The sequence below is a fragment of the Eubalaena glacialis genome, chromosome 2 (genome assembly GCF_028564815.1).
Source record: "Eubalaena glacialis isolate mEubGla1 chromosome 2, mEubGla1.1.hap2.+ XY, whole genome shotgun sequence".
Classification (NCBI taxonomy): Eukaryota; Metazoa; Chordata; class Mammalia; order Artiodactyla; family Balaenidae; genus Eubalaena; species Eubalaena glacialis.
In genome coordinates this window covers 52,083,653-52,103,369 of record NC_083717.1, presented here as the reverse complement: position 1 = coordinate 52,103,369, position 19,717 = coordinate 52,083,653, and the positions used below count along the sequence as shown (strand labels likewise).

At 38.4% G+C, this 19,717-nt stretch overlaps 1 protein-coding gene across 1 annotated transcript in view; it reads right to left on the bottom strand.

Moving 5' to 3' along the window:
* Positions 1-1,599: 1,599 nt before the first annotated feature.
* ASB7 (ankyrin repeat and SOCS box containing 7) overlaps positions 1,600-19,717 on the bottom strand; it is a 48,975-nt gene continuing 30,857 nt past the window's right edge. Inside the window, exons 5-6 of the mRNA XM_061181820.1 lie at positions 17,568-18,173; positions 1,600-1,772 (exon numbers count right to left, since the gene is read on the bottom strand). Of these exons, the coding sequence (XP_061037803.1) occupies positions 1,633-1,772; positions 17,568-18,173 (746 nt within the window). The 3' untranslated portion in view covers positions 1,600-1,632. The remainder of the gene's footprint in view (positions 1,773-17,567; positions 18,174-19,717) is intronic.

The following is a 19,717-nucleotide window of genomic DNA, read 5'->3' as shown; positions in this document are numbered from 1 at the left end:
CAGCCTAGGCCGAGCAGATCAGACATCTGATGCCACAGCTACTCTGCATCCAAGAGAATAAACTCTGTGCTTGAGGAAATATCACTGCTGGCTCTGAAAAGGGTAAAGCCAGAGTAGACTCCTAATTCTGCTTGGTTATACTTTTCAGGTGAAACAGCTTTATACTTAATGACTTAAAACTACAAATTCAGACAAGAGAAGCCCTTCATCTTGTAAACTTCTGATAACGAATTTATTACTGGTGTGTAACTATTCTGAAATTTCCTAAAGCACTAAGAACAATACTGGGATATTTTTAAAGTTTCTTCTGAAACTAATATGATGACAAATCAAGCACAGAACTCATTTCCAAGGGCATCACCATAGATCCCTAAAGCCTCTAGAACCATTGTTACTGACACTTTATCATATTTATGTTTACACTGCAAACATATGCCAATCAACCCAGAAAATAACTGTTCTGAAGAGCGTCACTGCGTATAACTTTAAAATAGATAGGAAATGCTTAATTAGCATATTAGGAATTAACCAGATTTACAAATGTGCACCCATTAGAAATTTTACCCTTTAGAAATTTTATTTCAACTGGGAAGAAAAAAACACCATGAAACCACCCCAAATTATTTAACCATTAAAGCCAAATGGTTTAACAATATTTTGGGCTATTTTTAGGGAATACTCTACCACCAGGACATGAAATTTTCTGCTTAAAGTGAAGTAAAAGACAAAGCTTAAAATGGAAATTGCAACTGACATACTATGGTTCTGCAATTAAAATTAGTGGTGGTTCCTGTTCTCACAGGCATGTCAAAGCCAGCTGTGGAATGAGGAACATCAAGTGAAATAATGGATAAAATACACCAGAAAGAGTACTGCACTGGAGGCACTGTTTTAAAAACAGAATACACGGGCTTTATAAAGTTATTTTCTTTCCCATTAGTTTTTTTAAAAGCACAATTCAACTAGAGACAGAAGTTGAGACGCAACGTCTCTGGGTAGTGTACTACAGTTGTTAAAAAAATAAGTTAAAAACAAGAGCACACCAACAGGAAAGCAGAGGTAATGGATTTATGTCATCCAAAGCTACATTAATTAGGAAAAGAACAGTTTGAAACAGCCAATTTGTACTCATTAAAAATGACTGAGATGACAGCGTTACTTTAAAATTTTCTTAGGGCGTTTTCCAGTAGAACCCAGGATGTCCCGGGTAAAACTGTGCCTCCAAACTGTAACAAGTGCTCTGCTGGTTTATATTATTGTGCACGTCAATGAAACCATAAATTTGAAAAGGGTAAATTCTCCACTCCTAACCTGCTTGTGTCATTTTGGAAAAACAATTGTTTTAAATGCAATATTGTATAGAAAGCTTGAACCTCGTAAACTTGGACCAAGAAACCAAATTAAGACCTTCAAGCATGTGGGGGGTGTGTGTGTGTGTGTGTTTATATATATAAAAACATCCCTCCCCTACAATGAAAACCAAACAAACAAACAAAAGAAACCTAAAAGTGTATACCTGCTTTCTGATTTCACAGCAAATCAGAAATTGCATAGGATATACTTTGTGCAAGGCAAAAAGCCTTTTAAGTATCTGGAATATAACTCCTAATCTTGCTCACAGTTCTGTGTATATCAGATATCATCAAATTTGTGTTTTAAGTAGTCTTTCATGACCTTGGCAATTGGTAGTTCATCAAGTAGCTTTAGGTTTTGAAGGCCTATACATTGTCGAATTTTAATTCGGCACAGGTCCTGCAAGTTTCTGGGCTGTCCTATAAAGACAGAAAAAAGAAAATGTTACAAAGCTGCAAAGCACAACATTTAAGGCCGGCTTTAAGGCTCTGAAAAGAATAGTTTATTTCACTGGGACGTGTCTCTCTGTGGACTTTACATGCAAAGGATCAGAGAGACTCTAGCTAGGAGGACATGTCCTGGGTACTTTCATACGGCGTCTCATTTGATTCTTTTCACATCCCTGGGATGGTCGATATTTTCACCTCCATTTTACAAATAGGGACACTAAAGATCAGGGATTTTAGTCAATTGCTCAATGTCAGACGACCACTTAAAGCTTTTTAGACAGAGGCTAAAACCAGATCTTCTGACTCTAAGCCTGGTATGCCTACCAGTACAAACTGGAATGTCAGTTCTTGTCCCAGGTAGGCCTCTAATATGCTGGGTGAACCAGTGTGAGGCAAATCACTCTTCTGGGCCTCAGTTTCTCCACCTGAAAAGTGAGGGAACTAAAAGAGATGCTTTCTAACATGGCTCCTCCTGTCAGCTCACTGTCCAGGGCACAGAACACAATCCTGGGGAGCTCTCCCAAATGACATCTGCCCCGCTGTTCACCATGATTCTGGACACAGCAGAACTTGGCTGTGGGGAGGGCGTGGACTGGGAGGGAAGGGGGGGCAGAAAAAGCACCCCAAGCTATTCTGAATCTCCATCTCTTCAAACATGCCACCCAGACCATCTGCCAATAAAAACCTCTGCTATAACCTAACTCAAAAGAAAAATTACAAAATGCAATTTCTTTCACTTTTGAATATTGTGTTTTACCAAATCAATACAGATGACCACAACACAAGCAAAAATTCTTTGCCACAGAGCCTCAGAAGTGTTCGGATTCACATAAATTCTACTTTCATATTAAATGGTAATAATAATACAAACTAACATATGTTGAATGTGTACTCTGTGCCACGTAGTCTTATAAGCTCCCGACATATACTAACTCATTTAAACCTTTTACGAGGGAAATACTTTGATCATCATCCCCATTTTACAGACTGCTTGCGTCTCTAAGTAACATGCTCAAAGTCAAGCAGGATGCTATACTTCAGCGATTCTCAAACTTCATGGTCTCAAAACCTCTTTACACTTTACCATATTAGAAGTTAAAACAGAAATTTCAGAAATACTTATTAATTCATTTAAAAATAACAAAGATAAACCCATTATATGTCAACATAAATACCACTGTTATGAAGGTAACAATATTTTCAAAAATAAATGAGAAGAATGGCATTCTTTCACATTTCTGCAAACCTTTTAAAGGTCTGGCTTAACAGGTGATAGCTGAACTCTCATATATGCTCTTACACTCAATCTGTTGTGATGAAACCACATCATCCAGTCTCTGGGGAAGTCCACTTACTCTCATAAAAGAAGGAATGTGGAAAAGACAAATAATGTCTTAGTATTATTATGAAAATTGCTTTGACCTCGATATCCTGAAAGGGTCTGGCTAACTCCAGGGGTCCCAAGGCCATACGTGGAGTACTACTGCTATACTTAGTACTTACTTGAATTGTACTCGTTTACAGGGATCACCATTATTCAAAATTAAGTAATTCTTTATAAACAAAAAAGGGTCCTTAAAACAGACCTCTGCTCTGTAAGGCCTGTATGAACATGTGCTTTCCAAGAGGTACTTAATACATGGTCTCTTAATAGAATCACAGCTGAAGCTACTGCTTTCCTAAAAATGGCTGTAAGCTAGGGGCACCTGTATCCGTGGATGTCTGCATAAGGATCCCTGTGAGGCTGTAGCACTCACTCATGAGTCTCTTGGTGAGGTATGTCCCCCTCATCGTCCAGATCTCTACTAAAAGGGCACTGCTGAAAGGGAGATGAGGTCAGGTTCCCCATCAGATACTCTCTGAGCTCTTTTTCTCTACAGTACTTAACAAGGTTATGATTTTACATTTACTTGGTGATTACCCATTAATGTCCATCTTCCTCACATGTTCCATGAGGGTAAGACGATTTCTGGCTGCCAATACAAAAGTCCAATGCCTGACACAATACTCAACAAATACTAGTTGAACAAATGAACACTTAATACGCTTGTCCTTAAAGTATAAAACAGTCAGCTCGTTGCAAAACACACCCATGTCAACGGCAAATCATTTTCTAACCTGTTTTGAATTATTTTTCATCACCATTCATGGGCTACCTTTAGGAAGAGAATAAATTATCACTGTCATTTTTCAATAAATGCTTATAGTATTTGATCTGCAAATGCAAACCAGAATATGTATCAGATTTGAATCTTCTTTTTTTAAAGAATTTGATTTTCCTAATAGATGGCAGGTTCTTTTCAAGTACAATATTAATGAAAAGAACCACCACGATGTATTCAGGCAAAAAACAGATGACACAGAATTGACATATATAAATATACATGTGTACTTAAATGAAAACATATCATCTAACAATGTGGAAAACCTGTATTATTGGAATTTGCTTAGCTAAGATAGAAAAGATGGAGACAAAAGGTTCCAAATAGGGGATCTTCTGATGGTCTCGTTTTGTGGCAGATTATACTCTCCAAAAATGACCACAGTACCTCTTATGCCTTATGCTCTTTTTTTACAATGTGACTGGGTACCCCATCATTCAGAGACGGTATCTAGGTTCCCTTTCCTTCAAACTGGGTGGGCTCGTGACTATGGTGGAACTCATAGATCATAGCTTTCACCTGGCTCTTGGGACATTCACTCTTGGCACACACCTATCACCATGCCATGAAGAAGTCTCAGCAGTCTACAAAAAGGAACTGAGGTCACTGCCCAACATCCGGGCTGAGCTCCCAGCCAAGTGCCCGCACAACTAGCCAGCCATCAGAGTGAGCCGTTTTGACAGTGGAGAGGCCCCAGTCAAGTGGCTCCAGATGACACTGCTTGGAGTAGAGAAGTAAAATAATCAACTATTATTATTTTAAGCCACTAAAATTTGCAGCATTAGATAACCAAGTGAGATTCTGGGACGTGGAAGTAGGGGGTTGCCATTAGAAAAAAAATCTAAAATAGGTGGCTTTGTCATTGGGACCAGGCAGGGGGGAAAAGCTTTGACGAGGCTGTTGGTCAGGGCTTAAAGGAAAGTTTTTAAAATGTTACTAGAAGCTGGAGGAAAGGGGAGACTTTTAATTGTTTAATAAATTCAAGGGATGCAGCTACAGAAATACTTACTACCACCCTCAGAAGCTATTGGTGCATTAGCCTTCCCCAGGGAAAAATGCACTTTCTATGCCTAAATATCAGAAAGTTTTACTCAATTTGCTACCGAATTTTCTTCTTCTTAAGCAGCGTGTTGTGGCAGTCTTTTAATGTTTGGGGAGAATGTGATCTTTTGAAGATTTCCTGACCATGTATAATTCCTGTCTGCAGAAAGACCTTGAATGGTAAAGGCCAGAGTGGTTAAAAGCATCAACTCTGCAGCCAGCATCAACTGCTGGCCCCAGTAGCTCTTGGGTGAGCTACTTAGCCTCCTGCCTTGGTTTCTGCGTCTATGAACTAAGGATAACACCACCTACATAATAGGCCTTACAAGCATAGAAAGAATTAGTTTTGGTAAAGTGCTTACAATAGTACCCAGGCATATAGTAAGAGCTATAGAGTATTTGGTAAATAAATGTTAAAATAGTAATTTTAAATACTTGTAAGGATATGTTTTGCTTCCCCTTCTCAGAAAAGTAGAGGGCTCCTTTTTGGAAGATGAAGCTTCCTGGTGTTAAGACGGTAAGAAAACTAGCTGACAACTTAACAGTAAAAGAACAACTCGTAATCTAGTCCTGGCAAACAGTCCTGAGCAAATTGATGGAAATCATATTCTGGAAATCACTACATGACCTGGATTCGGCAGAGATGTGAGAACTTTGTATAAAAAAGCTGTGCAGTAATGAAGTGAGGTGTGTCGTTATACTACTGCTCCACAAATATACAGATATTCCCTCACCTTGCCAGGTAGTGGCACTGAGTGAAAAGCGGGCTACATAATAAAGAGTAATAAAGACTAATTGTAATGACTGTTATTTCTAAGACTATTTAAGGACCCATTTTTTCAGGAATACCATTTTAGGAATAGAAGATTATGACTGAAAAAGAAGTACAGGCATACCTTGTTTTATTGCATTTTGCAGATACTGCATTTTTTACAAATTGAAGGTCTGTGGCAACCCTGAATTGAGGAAGTCTATCAGCGCCATTTTTCCAGAAGCATTTGCTCACTTCATGTCTCTGTGTCACATTTTGGTAGTTCTTGCAATATTTCAAACATTGCCATTATTATTATATTATTATGGTGATCTGTGATCAGTGATCCTTTTCTTGAAGTTACTACTAGGCTAAAGGCTCAGATGATGATTAGCATTTTCTAGCAATAAAGTATTTTTTAAATTAAGGTACGCACATTGTTTTTTTAGACATAATGCTATTGCACACTTGATATACTACAATATAGTCTAAACATAACTTTTCCATGCACTGGGAAACCAAACAATTTGTATGACTTGCTTCATTGCAATAGTCACTTTATTGCAGTGGTCTGGAACAGAACCTGCAGTATCTCTGAGATGTGCCTATTATTTATTTTCTTGTCAACATATCACTCAAAAGTATTTACTGAGCACCTACTATGTACTTAAAAATGCACTGTCCCAAAGATTAAAGGGGCAAGAGAAAGAAGGAGGTGGTGGCAGAGGAAAAGAAGGCAGAGAAAGAGAATAAAGGGAACAAAAGCAAAAAACCAACACACGTGCACACATACCAGGTGTCTTAGAAAATTACTCCTGTCCTGTTAAATAGCAACTGCCTTGTCCGTGGGATGACAGGGGAGACCTTGGGGGACATCTCACAAAAAGAGTATAATTTAAGGAATTATAAACACTATGGGGGATGCAGAAACACTACAAACTATTATTCATACTAATGAACTACAATGGGATTACATAATACTTCAAAGGGTTATTAGTCTTTCCATTTTGTAAAGAAGCCCATCATTAGTAATAATTGGGCTGGTATAAAATAGGAAATCAGCTTTTGAAGGGCTGGTCTAGTATAATTACAGCAGCATAATTTTGAAAATTAAATATCCTAAAGCACCTCCTTTTGACATGACAACCACTGCATTTATAATAGGCTAAACTTATTTATTTAGCGCTCTCCATCTTAGGTCAACATCTGGAATGGTCTCCCAATACCTCTTTGTTTTATCTCAGTTTCCCATTGTAAGATCCTACCATAAACACGTTTTATTCCTTTGCTCTTGCCTCTGAATTCCCTTCACAGGGACTTAGTATGAAATGTGTTAAATCTTATTTTACAGGACAAAGGTAGTTGCGAGCTCACCTCAAAATAAAAATCATGGTATTGTAAAATAAAAGGCTACTCTGATTTAACTCTTAGATAGAATCCAAAAGTACACAATGTCAGCCTTGATGACATTTGTCCACTTGTTACACTTTTCTTCACAGGCACACGAGCTTTGACCTATTTTTCTCATTTGCACTAAGCCAAACAAAAGCATATATTGCTTCCTAACAAATAACAGAAATCCCTAGAAGCCTACATAAAAAATAGAAAGTAATACAAATATGATAGAAATAGTACAGAACAAGGTAATACTTTCCATATCAAAGAACCTTAAAATGTGGTGTAATTTGACTTAAAACTGTGTACTATTTATTTATTTGTAAAAGTGATTTTAATAATTGGGACTAAATAACCTAATAAGATTACAATGTAGATGTGTAGCAAAATACCCAATGAGAAGAAAAATCAATAATCAAAAATAACCTTAGTTAAAATGTGTTACACAAATTATTTCCCCAAAGAGTTATACTAAGTAACACTATTTTGGTAAGTCATACTAAAAAAAAAAAAGAAAAAAGAAAAAAAAAGGTCAAAGAAATTGATTAAAGAAGCATTTGAAAGGAACACAGGAGTAAGGGCACCTGATGCCGAGGGGTTGTATGGGGTCATCTGCTTACATACCTACCTGTTGCTGTGCTGGACTTAGCTGAGAAAGCCACAGCCTAAATTTCACTTTCTTAAAGTCATGATTTATATTCTTACTTTTTTTTTTTTTTCTTTTTCTATGACGAAAAGACAAGACGAAAAGACAACCCTCAGAATGGGAGAAAATATTTGCAAACGAATCAACGGACAAAGGATTAATCTCCAAAATATATAAACAGCTCATTCAGCTCAATATTAAAGAAACAAACACCCCAATCCAAAAATGGGCAGAAGACCTAAATAGACATTTCTCCAAAGAAGACATACAGACGGCCAAGAAGCACATGAAAAGATGCTCAACATCACTAATTATTAGAGAAATGCAAATCAAAACTACAATGAGGTATCACCTCACACCAATTAGAATGGGCATCATCAGAAAATCTACAAACAACAAATGCTGGAGAGGGCGTGGAGAAAAGGGAACCCTCTTGCACTGTTGGTGGGAATGTAAATTGATACAGCCACTATGGAGAACAATATGGAGGTTCCTTAAAAAACTAAAAATAGAATTACCATATGACCCAGCAATCCCACTACTGCGCATATACCCAGAGAAAACCGTAATTCAAAAAGACACATGCACCCGAATGTTCATTGCAGCACTATTTACAATAGCCAGGTCATGGAAGCAACCTAAATGCCCACCAACAGACGAATGGATAAAGAAGTTGTGGTACATATATACAATGGAATATTACTCAGCCATAAAAAGGAACGAAATTGAGTCATTTGTTGAGACATGGATGAATCTAGAGACTGTCATACAGAGTGAAGTAAGTCAGAAAGAGAAAAACAAATATTGTATATTAACGCATGTATGTGGAACCTAGAAAAATGGTACAGATGAGCCGGTTTGCAGGGCAGAAGTTGAGACACAGATGTAGAGAACAGACATATGGACACCAAGGGGGGAAATCTGCGGTGGGGTGGGGATAGTGGTGTGCTGAATTGGGCGATTGGGATTGACATGTATACACTGATGTGTATAAAACTGATGACTAATAAGAACTTGCAGTATAAACAAACAAACAAAACAACTAATACTAAACTTTCATTGGGTTATTTGTATGGAAATATGTTAATATAAATGTTTCAGACATTACATGAAATTTCTAAAAATCTTATATGTTCTGGTATAATGTTATAAGTCATAATCCTAGTTATTACTTTAAAATGTATATCTCAGAAATAACTAATTTTCTTGTCAACTGCATTATTATGAACTTTCATCAAATCTTTAACCGTGGTCATTTTTAAGTCTTTTGTCATTTACAGACAGTTCTGGGTGTACTCTGATGCTTTTGCAAATATGTTCAAAAGATCAAGATGAAAAAAAAAAAATTAATTACATGGGACTGAGTGAACTGATGAGGATGAGTATAATTTTTGTGACTTTCTGGTTGAATTTAAAAAAAGAAAAAAAATCCCACAAGAACTCAGAGGCAAAGAATATACAAATCAATTTTCACTGCAAAGTAAAGGAGCTGTTGCAGTGGAGGATTACTGGACTGAATGTCAATATTATGACATAGTATGAGTGTGTTTCATGTTTGGTAATTGCAATCATTGTTGCTTTTGTTGTGGTCATCCATGTACAATGCTTGGTGTCAGTCTATTTATCTCTTGTAAAAATAAAATACAGTGTGTGTGGAAAAAAAAAAAAAAAAAAGAAATTTGGCAGCTTTTTCTATCTATCTATCTATCTATTTATTTATTTATTTATTTATTTATGGCTGTGTTGGGTCTTCGTTTCTGTGCGAGGGCTTTCTCTAGTAGTGGCAAGCGGGGGCCACTCTTCATCGCAGTGCGCGGGCCTCTCATTATCGCGGCCTCTCTTGTTGCGGAGCACAGGGTCCAGATCAGTAATTGTGGCTCACGGGCCTAGTTGCTCCGCGGCATGTGGGATCTTCCCAGACCAGGGCTCGAACCCGTGTCCCCTGCATTGGCAGGCAGATTCTCAACCACTGCGCCACCAGGGAAGCCCTATTCTTACTTTTTTTAAAGTTTAAAACTTTGCAGCTAAAACATACTACTTGACTATGACTAAAATTTAAATAAAGACATATTTCAGGTTACTATAGTGTTTATAAAATAGTATTTTAAAATGCCCATGATTTCAGGTTACTCTAGTGTTTATAAAATAGTATTTTTAAATGCCCATAACTTATGTTCTAGAAAGCAACAATCTTAAGTACTTGATGGATTAAGTCTCTGCAAAACAGTTTATCCAACTCATTCCCATTTACCTAACCTTTTACTCTTAGAAGTATGAGCCCTTTATTTTTCAAATTCCTTTTGGTCAATTTACTTATTTAAAAAGTTTTTACTTAAATAAAATATTTTAAAATTATTTAAATTAAATTATTAAATACATTAAAATTATTTAAAATTTAATTTAAATAATTAATTCCTTTTATTAACTCCTTTAATTCCTTAAAATATACAAATCGAAATATTGATACAAACCAGCACTACCTTTTACATACCACTGAAGCATACTGAGCAGCTGCTTCAAGTATTTGAACAGCATCTGCTAGAAACACAGGTCACTGCATTACCTTAGACTCCTCTGGATATTAAACACAAACCCAACTGGCATATTCTCTGCCTTAAGAGTAATTTATATGAGAGCTTGCCATGCTATGTAAAAAAAAAAAAAAAAAAAAAAAAGGTGTTTAGTGAACAGTTAAGTGGTTAACTTACTCAAGCACTCCTTGGCACCTCTGATATGCTGCTGTGCATGGTGAATCTCTGAAACTGGGATCTAGAATCCAGGGTACTAGTCTTCTAAACTGACTTGCACTCTTAAAATTATAGGACCTCAAAGAATTTTTGTTTAGTGTGTTATATCCATCTATATTCATCATACCTAGAAAATAAACTTTAGAAATTTTAAAAATACTTATTGATTCACTTAAAATAATAGTAATAAATTTATTATCAGTTGAAATAAGTTTTTATGGGAAAAAAAGCTGCTTTTCAAAACAAGAAAGATTTCATGAGAAGAGTGGCACTGTTTTACATCTCTGCAAATATCTCTTAGGTCTGGCTTCAGAGAAGACTGCTGGATTTAGAGATCTGCTTCTGCATACCATCTGTTGTAATATGCTGTCTTGATTGAAGTAGATGAAGAAAATCCAGACTCACATAGGTAGTTGGAAAAGGAAGGAATATTTTAATGGCCTTTTTAGATAATCATGGATCTTCTTTGATACTTCACCAAAACTCAACAAGAGGTGTTTTTTTAAAGGTTAGATGCAATATGGAATCTGAAACCACAACAATGAACTTTTTTATACTCTTTCACATTAAAATCCATTGGTCTGTTTTGCCCTCTGAACGGATCTTTTACCCATGCATGATTTTGTAACATCATGCATTAGTTGTTTGGAAAATACTGGCTACCTGGGTTATTATGCAGATCTTCCAAATGTTGACCCAATTTATTACATGATATCAAAAAAATTACTTTTGTTATTATCTCTACTAATCTCAAAAAAGTCTTTACATGTTGGGAAACTGTCAATGTCCCAGTGGCAAATACAAAAATACAAGCTTTTCAAAATTCTAATTTTCACTTGAAAGCTCAAATTTTATGACTCACCATAAATACTGTCAGTTGTTTTCCTTAAGGTGACAAATGAACTTTATCATTTTCAAGAAAATGTCTACCAAATACCAAAGCCTAAACAGCTATAGTTTGGCTGTCCGTCCATCCTTCAGGTAAAAATGGTATTCCACCAAAAATGCTGCTGGTTCAGCTCAAACAAATCACAGATGTACTTTTCCTCAATTCAATCACAGCACTTCATTACATAGTAAGAATACTTTCAATTTCCATCCCACAGAATATTTAAAAGGTACATACTGAAAGGGATAAGATTTAATAAAATTAAATCAAAGAGATTCCTAAATGGAACTGGAACACTCTTTACTGAGATTGCCTTGTGGTGAAGAACACAACTACTAGTACCCTCTGGGACTACTACTGCCTTGATTAATGCTGAGGTACCTGCCATTTTACCCACCACCGCTCTTACACCATCAGTGCAAAAGTCAGTGCAGAGATGTAGACGTAGAGAATGGACATGTGGGCACGGGGGGGGGAAGGGGAGGGTGGGATGAATTGGGAGACTAGGTTTGACATAAATACACTACCATATGTAAAACAGATAGCTCATGGGAACCTGCTGTATGGCACAGGGAGCTCAGCTCCGTGCTCTGTGATGACCTAGATGGGGCGGGGGGGTGGGGAAGGGGGGAGGGAGGTCCAAGAGGGAGGGGATATAGGTATACATATAGCTGATTCACTTCATTGTACAGCAGAAACTAACACAACGTTGTAAAGCAATTTTACTCCAATAAAAAAAAAAGAAAAGGCAAATAATATCTTAGTATTGTTATGAAATTAGTTTTGGCCTCATGGGCACCTAAAACTGTCTTGAGGACCCCCAAGAGTCCACATTGTTCTACATGAATCCAGAAACAAAATAAAATAAAACCACAAGCAGCAGGATATCATCCCCTTTAAGAGTGTTTATTGGCAAGAATTTTTAAAAGGAGGGACCCCACGGACTATGGTCTAATTCCCCCATTTTTCAGAGGAGGAAACAGATCCATGAGGCAGGTGGAGGCTAAGCAGCTTGCCCAAGTTTATTAGGTAATTCAGACACTGGGTCAAGAGCCCATTAGCTGCTCTCTCCACCACCAGACTCAGTTGATTCAACAGCACCCATGACACAGGCACAGCTGAGAAACCTTCAGGACGCTATAAGGGAAACACGTGCCTCTGAATACAAGTGGGCAAAACTCTACTCAGCCCAAGGGACCATGGATAGGATGATTTTCACACTGTAAGTAAAAATGATAAAAACAATGAATAGACTTCTGGTTTCAGCTCCAACATATAAAGAACTTGAAGTCCTCACTCCAGTCCTTACAAGAAGAAAAAGCTGAACAAACTGAAATTAATGACTTATCTAGGACCCATCGGTAAACTGATGTTGCAGGGCAAACCTCCACCATAAAATCTGGAGAGAGAATCAGATCTAGAGTCACAGCTGAAATCTGTGCACCTGCAGCAGTAGCTACTGGAGCCACAAACTGGTAGGAACACTTAAATGGTCATTTTGACAAACTGCCAGGAGCTGTGCATGGACCAGCCTGAGAGTGAGAGCCACAGTCTTAGGAAACCCCCGCATGTTCTGAGCTTTCCTTTCAGGAACCCCATCAGGTTCTCACATGAAGAGCCAATAAAGACCCCCTCATGGCTCTGCCAGGGGGAGGGTGAGAGTAATTATCTGACATACACTCAGAAACTTCATAACAAAGTCTGTTCTCCAAGGGAAGAGACTTCACCAGAGTCTTACCCCACCTGGAGAATAAACGTTTCTCTGACTCCAGCCACTGCAGTCCTCCTAGCTCACCAAGGTGTGGGTATTTGGGGGTGGGGGGCAGGGCATGGAACAGGGGAGAGGGCAAAACTGCTTTCTCATGAAATCTCTCTCTCTTTCTTAAAAAACTTTCATATTCTGAGTAACTCCTTGACTCGGAAAGTTTACATTGTAGGGCAGGGAGATGATAAGGGGAAAAGAGCACTAGATTACAATCCCCTTGCTCAAGGAGAGTTCTATTATTATTTAACCATTTCCTCAGGGTAAGCTTTACTTATGAAATAGTCTTTCTTGAAGTTTTAACGTTGCACCTCTTTTAACAACATTTTCTTGTGCTCGCCCTTTCTTGTGCATAAATGTTAATTTTTTCTTTTGAATTGGGCAAACATTCCTACAATCTCTGCTCTTTATCTTCAGCTAGAGAATTTTTGCCCATTCCTATATGCCAGAGCTTCCATGATCCTCTTAGCGCCAAATGGTGTCTGTGCAAACGCTACGTACAAATTATTCTACTTTAATTAACTGCATGCATTTGCATGACCCTCAGAATGAGTGTCTCCAATAGACCTCCATTAACGGACCTCCATCATCCTCCATCAATGGACCTCCATCAGAACGTCTGCTGCTGTCTGTCATCACCACCATTTCTACCTGTCTCGGTCACATCTTCATTGCTCTCTCTGTTGTTGTCCCTTTAGTTTATTTGCTCCACTCTTTTTTTTTTCTAGTAAAAGAACTAAAAGACCAAAAACTGGCTTCTCTAAGCAGGAAACATCTTTCCCTCAGCAAGGTGATCCTCATTCTCCAGGTATGATCTTTGGCTCTTCTTAGCTGTATTTACTGTTCCAGGGCACAAAAAAGCTGCTCCTTCAGTTGACTGGCTTTCTGGAGGCGACCACATTGACTTCCAGCCATTCTAGAAGGCAGAGGTTTCTGGAAGTCTGTCTGTAGAATAACAACACCTCTTTGTGGCTTCTCCCTCTACTGTGACCAACAAGGCGCCCACAGATACTACCTTATAACTAAGCCACTAGACCTGCTCTGTTTTTATGGAGTGTGTATCAGAGTTTTTATGGCAATTTTTCTAAAAAGCCACAGTAGCTTTTAGATTCTAGGATTATGATTGTCTTGAGCTCTTCCAATTTAAATAACTCGCTCTCTACTAAAATGGCCCTGAATAAAGACCACCAAGTGGCATTTCTGCTGTCCTTACACCTCAGGAGTCTGAGTTCTCAGATTTGAGGCCAAGGACTCGGGGCCTAGACAGCGGTAGCTCTCAGCAGCAGTAAAGACTGAAAGGAGCTCAGGGATTTGACTTGACGGCTCCCTGAACCACCCAACCATCTTTCACTCTGGTTTTCTTTTCTTTTTTTTAAATTAATTAATTAATTAATTTATTTTTGGCTGCATTAGGTCTTCATTGCTGCATGCGGGCTTTCTCTAGTTGTGGCGAGCAGTGGGCTACTCTTTGTTGCAGTGTACGGGCTTCTCATTGCGGTGGTTTCTCTTGTTACGGAGCACGGGCTCTAGGCACATGGGCTTCAGTAGTTGTGGCAATGGGCTCAGTAGTTGTGGCTTGCGGGCTCTAGAGCGCAGGCTCAGTAGTTGCGGCGCACAGGCTTAGCTGCTCCGCGGCATGTGGGATCTTCCCAGACCAGGGCTCGAACCCATGTCCCCTGCATTGGCAGGTGGATCCTTAACCACTGCGCCACCAGGGAAGGCCTCACTCTGGTTTCCAAGAGAGCCAGTACAGAGCTCCTGAGGGCATCAGCTACAGTTGGTCCTTCTAGCACATAATTATTCACTAGGAAAAGAAAATCTAATAAATAATGCACAGGTGAAGCAGAAACACTTAATTTGCTTTTGGCAGGAAACACCACTGATGGCAAAGTCAAGAAGTAATGAATTATGTTACATCACCTGAAGACAGAGGATAACTGCAGCCTTCCAAGGACAGATGGTCCTTCACTTCTGAAAAGCATCCCAAGTTTGCTCAGCCACCATCCTTACACATGCAGCCAATCAGCCAACCCACACTTACTGAGAACCTACTAGGTGTATGGCTCTGCTCTAGGTGCAGTGGAAAACTTAAACACAAAGAGGCAGTCCCGTCGATTTTTCTATCTGCCCTAATTTTAAAGGTACGTGTGAATCTCTTTTTAACTCAACATTCTTGCTCTCCAGCAGCACTCCATGGTGGAACTGAGCAGCTCCAAGGGCCGGGGGACGAAGGGGCAGCTCCCCCCATCCCCCGGCTGCCTGTCTCCAGATGCAGACTACACAACAGTTTATAGAGTTGAAAATAGAGGCTAGGGTAGAATAAGAATCTAAGGGATTCACTCTGTAGGTAGCAAGCCAGCTCTTGCTGTTCATCTACCCTCACTTAATTAAATATTTTATTAAAAAAAAACCACATATAGCACTTAAAATGTGCCAGGTACTGTTTTAAGTGCTTTATAAATATTAACTCATTCAATCCTCACAACAAGCCTGTAAGACAGATATAATTACCCCAATTTTAAGATGAGGACACTGAGGCACAGAGCGGTTAGCTAACCCACCCAAAGTTACAGCTAATATGTGGTAGAGTCAGGGCTGGTCTAACATAGTCTAGCCCTAGTCTACACCATTAACCACTGAGCAAAGTATTTAACAAACAGGCTGTGGCATTTATGTGTGTAACATGCCTTCCTGAAGACAGACAAGGAAGTCAAAACAACAACAATAGCAGCAACAACAAAAAGATATTCAGAATTTATTAAGAATAAGATATACTTTATAGGCTACATACCACGACAGAATTCTAACCTCAAGTTCAAGAGTAATCTTATCTTTCACTACACCAACACCCCTACCGGTCTATAAATGAAAACTGCTAGAACATTTGCTGAGAGAATCAGCATTTGAATTTTTGCTGTAGTCTTTTCCTAAAATGTGGCCTGGATCTGAAGGGTCAGCTGGGGAGGAATCAGCACACACAACATCTCCTGTCTCTGGGTACATCAGTGTGCCTCAAAAGCTTTCTGCAAGGGACCACCTACCAGATAGCCCAGAACACCTCTCCCAAGGCAGGCGTATCTGTGCTGTACAAGTCGACAGCCACTAGGCACTTGTGGATGTTTAAATTTAAATTAATACAATTAAATAAAATTAAAAATTCAGTTCCTATGTGGCACTTGCCACATAAGTGTTCAACAGCCACATGGAGCTAGTGGCTACCACAGTCGACAGCACAGAGACCATTTCCATCATCACAGAAAGTTCTATTGGACAGCATGAGTTAGACCCTGAGTGTGATTTCTTTTTATGCTTGAGTCTGAATATACTTAGTGGTAATAATTTCATCCTTCCCTTCTTATGAATAAACAAAATCCAAATTACACTTCATTTCTTCATAAGTTTTCTACTCCCAAATTCAGCTCTCAGGAGGGCAGTGGATTATTTACAAGCAGGTCATGTAAACTCCTCACCCTCCAGTACATGGTACCCAGAATGTGTTTCTTCTTCCATAACAATGAATGAAACATAAAACTTAGGTGAGGAAGGGGAATTCATTAAAAAGTGTGACAGACAAATGTTTTGTTTATAGACTGTGGCTTCATGTGGGATGTTAAGCTCTGAGACACATACTCGACTGGTCACAAGGAAGTCGGACAGGAGAGGGTGGCTACTCCACACAAACTAATACCTCTATCCGAAAAACAACACAAACACGTGCACCACGACACACAGTGGGTCAGACACTTTTCCTGGCTTTAAAAAAAAGTGCCCACACAAAAACAGGTCAGTTATACAGTCCTGTGTGGGCCAGAGACAGTGGCACCAAATTTTCCACTGGGAGCAAATTTTTCTTTACAACACTTTCTGATTTCTATCATCCTTAACCTGCATTACTAAGATGCCTGATAAATAACAGTTGTTCCATTTCATGTGTGTTCACATTGTAAAGAAGAAAAGCAACAATAAAACATGAGCAACAGCTTAGCAATAAAGCACAAATTCTAGGACACTTCCATAGCTATGGATGCTAAGATCCAAAATTCTCCTAATTCCTCAATCTCAATTCCAGGAAAGCCTGGAAAGACTATGTTTATGACCAGTAGGAACTGCCTTGTTCTAGCATCGATCTTAACATCTAACATCGGGGGTGTTCTAACACCCTATCTACCCCCATTTACTTTTAGTAACACAACTGAATTTTTAATGAAATCCTGTGATATAGAGCTTTCTTTTCATTTCAGATGAATGGAATGAGCAGGGCTAATAAGAATCATTAATGTCTGGTCATTTTAAGTTGTAAAAATACCTTAAGCTCCTCAGAAGATGCAAAATTTTTTTAAAATGTAATAATAGTAATAATTAAATTACATACTTGTGACTTCTTGTAAGAAATCCAAACACGGTCGACTACTTCCAGAAATGCTTATTGAAACAGCCAGTGGGGTCTGTCCTTCATAGTTCCTTGTGTTTGTGTCCGCTCCATAATTATATAACATCCGTGCACAAAGCACATCATCCCTAAGGGCAGACAAATGTAAAGGAGTCTGTCCATCTTCTAAGCGACCCAAGTTTGTGTCTGCTCCTCTCTGAAGGAACATTCGGCAATAAGAGTGATTGCTTTTGATCACAGCATATCGCAACAGGAAACCGTTCTGAATGTCGATGTTGGCATTGTGGTCCAGGAGGATTTTCACACAGCTTGACCTCTCTCGGATAATGGCGAGCTGAAGCGGTGTTGTACCTTTATCACTGAGCGGGTCGACCTCAGCCTTGAACTCCAGTAGGAGTCGGACAAATGAGTCCCTACCATAGTGAGCAGCCACATGAAGGGGAGTCCAGCCATCATTGCTTTTTGCATTAATAATGTCGCTCCTGTATTCAGATTCTAACATCAGGCGTGCAATCCGGGCCCGGCCATGCATGGCTGCGTAATGAAGTGCAGTGAAGCCTCCGATTAAGTCCTTAACTGTGGGATCAGCTAGAGTTAAAACCAAAATGAAAACATTAGCAGACTCTGAGACAAAGCAACAAACTCTGCCATGGCGCAGCACATCTTAGCCAATTCTCATATGAAATGTGAAATGATTAAACACTATAATGAATATCAAGTCCTTCTTGCCTCAGCTTAATTGAAATACCGTTTTAATGGAAAAAAAATTTTAGTAGAAAGTTATCAAACCTCGATTAATAGGATGAGTATATGACTTACAAAGCGTTTAAAAGCTATATACAAAAAACACAGAGTGCAGATCACCACATCCCCTCTCTTTGCTAATTTCACCAATTGCCCTTGGCTTCCCAACTCGCTCATCTCTGTACTATTTCATGTTTCTCTTCTGTTTTGAACTTTTTGTTTTATTTTCTCTTCTGCTGCTTCTTGGTCTTAAAAAGAAGCATGTGTAGCAACATCTGCTGCTCTAAATTACGGATGTACTGTGGTCTGGCAGACTGTGTTGTTTTAGGGTGTATTAGGTAAAAATTAAAAAAAAAAAAAAAAGGTTCTCTGTGATCTGTAAGAATTCCAAAACATGTAAGATATATGTTAAGTGATCTTGATAAATCATGTTTTTATAAGATAAAACTCTATTCTGAATTCTTTGTTTTACAAGAACTTCGGAGTTTTAAAGAATTAAGCAGCACACATTGTGTGAAAAATTGGGAGAAACCTCAGCACTGAATAAATATTATTTTCTAAAACAGTTCCAAACCTCTCTCCTAAATCGACAGATTTCTGGAAGAAAAAAAAGAAATAAAAGAGAAGAAAAGAAACTAAAATGATTTATCTGCTGTGTGACTCCTCAAGTCACAGACTTTTGTCACCTGCCCCCAATCTTTCCTAAAGCTGAGGGTCAGTTCTACACAGCTCTCATCCCACTAGCCTTCCTGGACAAGGGCAGAAAAGGGGCAAGAACCCTCATATGCTATAGGTAGGTCACTTCCTGGAGGCCAGCAATTCTGTGTGAAGATAACTGGTTGGACCTAACTACCAAGGATTAAAATACTTTCTCCTTATAAAAGTCACCATTAATTTTTAGCTTGTTCATGAAAGAGAAAAATTCATAAGTGTTCTTCAAACAAACAAACGAAAAGCCTCCACAGTCATGTGATTAAACACTCACGTTTTGTTTAGTAAAATGTTGCTTAGTTCTAAAACATTTTATGACAGCTTGGTCTCTCAGAAAAACCTATGAGGCAGAAAACTGTATCTAAAATAGTAATAATACTGTGGAGAATACAAATTTCAATTAAGAAATAGTTACAACAAAAGCTATAAAAAGTTAACACTTTTTAGGTAAGCTATATCAGTTGAATTTCTAAGATTATTTCATATAAACTGACATTACACAACAGTAATATGACTTTTATGTGTTTAAAGAAAATGAGGGTATCATATCTGCCTTGGTCTTCACTAAAAGAAAAATATACAGTACCTATTCACTACTTAATTAAAAAAAAAAAAAAGGAGCAAGAATATTTAAACAATGCACATTGCTGCCATCTACTGGTAAGGCATGAACATGA